This window comes from Juglans microcarpa x Juglans regia, chromosome 3S (assembly GCF_004785595.1).
Source record: "Juglans microcarpa x Juglans regia isolate MS1-56 chromosome 3S, Jm3101_v1.0, whole genome shotgun sequence".
Taxonomy (NCBI): Eukaryota; Viridiplantae; Streptophyta; class Magnoliopsida; order Fagales; family Juglandaceae; genus Juglans; species Juglans microcarpa x Juglans regia.
Genome location: NC_054599.1, coordinates 12,929,421 through 12,933,932, shown reverse-complemented (window position 1 = coordinate 12,933,932; position 4,512 = coordinate 12,929,421). Strand labels below are relative to the sequence as shown.

The following is a 4,512-nucleotide window of genomic DNA, read 5'->3' as shown; positions in this document are numbered from 1 at the left end:
CACTTTACTATAAAGCTACAATACTGTGTGTAACATACTAGTCTTGGATTTAGGGTATATAAGTAAATTTCCTAGTAAAATTTTTCTATTTTTATTATTATTATAGTTTTATCATATTTTACATTGATTATTTTAATAATTTATATTATAATTTTCCCTTGTTTGAAATTACTAGAGTTTTGTGTTATTTTTTTTTATTCTAATAACTATTACTAGATTTTATCAGATTTTACAAATTTTAGTTTGAATTCAATTCTTAGTTCCTCCTATCTCCACCGAACCTCATCTCTTGATTTTAGCTTCTGAATTAAACACTATAAACCTCTAAACCCATACGTTTCTCAGTATTAGTTGTTAACATTCTAGTGGAAACCGACTCTATTGATGAGCAATTTTCTCACTCCGCACATCTCCACTTCCATGCACACGCACATCTCTACTTCTCTAGGTTTTCTTTTATTTTTTGCTTTTTCTCTATCTTCTACACTTATAAATTTTGCTTTCCCCTTATACTAGAAGAGAAACTCGAAGCCGTGAGCCACCCCACTACTGAACTCCTCCACACTGTGAGCTTTCCCCCACTCTCAACCACTGTGCAAGGCCAAGAGTCCCCCAAACACAGTAAGCCTCAGACCCACACTTCATAGAACTATCTTTTTGGTGAACCTCTGCTTTCCACGTCCGAAACAGAGTCGTCGTCCTCCTCCATGGTAGCCACCTCAAGAGACGTCGAACCACCTCTCCGATGACACAAAGTTTGCCGGCCATCTTTTTTCGTCGCACTCACTCCCTTCCGGTAACGACCGCCGCCAGCCTCTTCTTCCTCTAGGTTGTTTTCGATTTAACAGATTTCTCCCTCTCTAACTCTCGCTTTCTCTCTTGGCATCGCACTTCCCTGCCCAAAGGACCACCCAGTCATGCCGCCGTGACCCCTACCAGCCACCTAGAGCCGCCACACGTCAGCTCCTCTCTCGGTGAGTCCATCGCAGAACTTCTCCCTCTCTCACAAACTCTGTTTTTTTTTTTTTTTTGGCTCCGTGTGTTTTGTCTTCCAGAGGAATCCTTAGTTCTTGATGGGCTCTTATGTGCGTGTGATAGGCTTATTTAGATGGACTCGTGTAGTAATATTATTATGGGCCAGAATTGCAACTCTTACAGATTGTAATGATCTTTAAATGGACTTGTATTTTGAATTGGACTTGATCTTGTATTATTTTAACAATTGTTTTAGTAATTTTATTGGGCTTAATATTCTAAAGGTGAGATTTTACTAAAATAAATATGAGCAAATTGGACTTAAATTATTTTAGAAAGCATTTAAAGGAATTAAAGTATATTTTTATACTATTGAGCCTATTATGTTAAGTAATTTTCCAATTGACTATTTAATTAGATTTTCAAGATTTTTATGTTATACTTTAAATAGAAAAATTAAGAAATATGTTAAGAATATGTAAATTATAATTATTAGATTTCTTATAAGATTTAACAATTTTGTTAAGAAATGAAACCTATTTTAGAATTGAGGTTTTTATTACTTATTTTAATGGAATTGATCATAGCTCAATGTATTATACTAAGTTATATTTTGAAAGTGAGAATATGCTATTAGTATTGTAAATAATTTAAGATATCAGTATTCATTGGTTTTTGTGATAAACAGAATATTTATTTGATTATATTCTACAATGTGAATTTAATTTAGTAGGATATTAGTACATATTGTTCCCAAACAGATTTACGTATTGCGTATAGGTGTCGATAGTTACTATTGCTTATGATAGTTACTATTGCGTATAGGTGTCGAGTTACGAAGTGATATTCAAGAAGAAGCTCAGCGAGGTAAGTAATTTGATCACAAATTAGGATCATCACAGTTCAGCTTATAAATAAGTATTATTCAAGCCAGTTCATTTCCAGCCAATTATTTATGCACCACTCATGTCATACGCAAACATATCATCCAGCATAACATATGATTTTGTCATTTCGCATCATGTTTAAATTCAAAAATTATGATTATGTATGTAATATGTCATGCATCTCTTGTGTATAAGACACATAAGTCATCTTAAGTTCAAGTGTAAGATAAGATAAGATCAGTTAATTAGATGGTCATTCAGATGTATGGTACCAATACAGTTTAGTTTCAGGGTAGATGTGCAGGCCACGGGCTCAAGTATTGTCCACCATAGTATGACAGAATACTATCAGTGGCTCTCTAGCGGCCGTGGAACGTGGGGCCAGTGCACAACCTCGCACACAGGGTTAAGTGTGTTGGTTAGCCAGATAAATCAGTTAAATCAAATAAATCAGTCAGATCAGTTAGTTAATTTTAGTTAAATCAGTCATGCACAGCATAAACATCAGTATGAATAGTTATGAATTTAAACTCTCAGCACGAAAACTTTTATAAAAACCTTATGTTTATTATGTTTATATTGTGATGGATTTCTTTTTGAGTCTTCGACTCATTTTAGTTATTTTCATATTTTTAACCACCCAGGTGAGGATGATGAATACAAGCAGACAGACTAGGATTAGAAGGAGCAGTTAATTTTAGTTTTAGACTTTCTAAATAAAATTTGCTTTTATGACATGAATTCATTCAGTTTATTCATTTAATGTTTATGGAAGTTATTTTATTAGACCTTTTGTTTTCTACAAAAAAAAATTTCTAATTTTAGTTATAAACTATGAGATCTCTTTGTCGGGTTTATTTTATGAAAAATATGTGACACTCCTAGCCTACGGGAAGGAGGTGTTACACTGTACATTTACAATTTTGCACCGATCAAGTTTTTGGCCCCGTTGCCAGAGATTGATTTCTTCTTATTTTTGCCAATATCGATACAAAGTAATCTTGGTTTTAATTTAGAATTTTATTTTCCTTTATTTTATTTCTCTCTCTAGATGTGTTTTTGACGTTGGATGCGCCATGTAACATTGCTCCTTTTGATCCGGAGATTGAAAGAACTCTAAGATCACAAAGAAAAAAGAAAGTACTAGTCATGGTTGATGGACAACAAGATGCACAGCCACACACCTTGAAGGATTATGTATGGCCAGTTTTGAATGACAATTACTCGGATATAAGATGCTGGACCATTAATGCCAACAACTTTGAGCTCAAACCAGCCTTGATCAGCATGGTGAAACAAGCCCAATTTAGCATATCACCACTTGATGATCCCAATATTCATTTGGCAATGTTTTTAGAGATTTGTGATACTGTAAAGATCAATAGTGTTACTGAAGACACCATTAGACTAAGATTATTTCATTTTTCTTTTAGGGACAAGGCAAGAAGTTAGCTACAATCTCTACAACCGGAAAGCATCACTAGTTAACAGGATATGGCTGAAAAGTTTCTTACTAAACTCTTTCCACCTGCAAAAACAGCCCAACTCAGGAGTGAAATTGGTCAATTCAAGCAAAATGATTTTGAGTCACTCTATGAAGCATGAGAAAAGTAAAAAGATTTGATTCGATGTTGCGCTTAACATGGATTGCCGGATTGGTTACAAGTTCAGATGTTCTAGAATGGGTTAAATGGGCAAACTCAGACTATAGTTGATGCTGCAATTGGTGGAACTGTGATGTCAAAGACCGCTAAGGGTGCTACTTCTCTTTTGGAAGAAATGGTCTCAAACAACTATCAATGGCCAACCGTAAGAACAATGGCTAAGAAAGTTGCTGGGATTCATGAATTGGAGCCATTTTCTGCCCTTTTAGCTCAACTTGCTTCTCTATCTAATCAGATTTCAGCTTTGACAACCTAAAGGATACCATCAAGTGCAGAATATGTGGCAGCTACAAGTATGACAGTTCTAAGTAATGAAGCGAGTCAAGAATAAGTTCAATACATCAACAATCGGAACTACAAATATCATGGTAATTCTATGCCAAATTATTACCATCCAGGGCTTCGAAATCATGGGAATTTGTCTTATGGAAACACAAAGAATGTGTTGCAACCTCCTCCAGTATTTGATAGTCAACTAAGTGAGAAGAAGATGCAACTTGAGGATGTCATGGTTTCCTTTGTTAAGGAGACAAAAAAGCAAGGTTTAAAAAGATTGATTCGCGGTTGGATAACATTAAGACTTATTGTAGCAATATAGGAGCTATTATGAAGAATCTTGAAGTGCAAATTAGGCAACTGGCCACGACCATCAATGCCCAACAAAGAGGAACTTTTCCTAGCAACACATAAGTGAATCCAAAGGAACAATGCAAGACCATCACACTTAAGAGTGGAAGAGAAATTGAGAGGTCACCATCAAAAGAAACCAAGTCTACCCTTATAGCTACAAACAATGGCCAAAGTAAGAATAAAGTAGAAGAAGATGATGATACACCAAGAGAGATTGACAAGCCTCCAACAATTTCATTTCCTGACAACCCTCATATTCTCCCTACTCGACTTCCTTATCCTCAATGTTTTCAAAAACAAAAATTAGATAAGCAATTTTCTAAATTTTTGGATACTTTTAAGAAAATTCACATAAA

At 34.9% G+C, this 4,512-nt stretch overlaps 1 protein-coding gene and 1 non-coding gene across 2 annotated transcripts; one reads left to right on the top strand and one right to left on the bottom strand.

Annotated features, from left to right (window-relative positions):
* Window positions 1–3,011: 3,011 nt before the first annotated feature.
* On the top strand, window positions 3,012–3,782 carry LOC121258698. The gene is made up of 2 exons (XM_041160241.1): window positions 3,012–3,233; window positions 3,567–3,782. Exons 1-2 carry the CDS (start codon window positions 3,012–3,014, stop codon window positions 3,780–3,782), a joined length of 438 nt encoding a protein of 145 aa, XP_041016175.1.
* LOC121258927 lies at window positions 3,405–3,511 on the bottom strand. The gene has a single exon (XR_005939478.1). It is a non-coding gene; the product is annotated as a small nucleolar RNA R71 (small nucleolar RNA).
* Window positions 3,783–4,512: the final 730 nt, after the last annotated feature.

Coding starts and splice junctions, on each gene's coding strand:
- LOC121258698 (XM_041160241.1), top strand. CDS start 3,012: ATGGTTGATGGACAACAAGATGCACAGCCACACACCTTGAAGGATTAT. Junction 3,234..3,566: donor TTTTAGAGATTTGTGATACT/GTAAAGATCAAT, acceptor GGGCAAACTCAG/ACTATAGTTGATGCTGCAAT.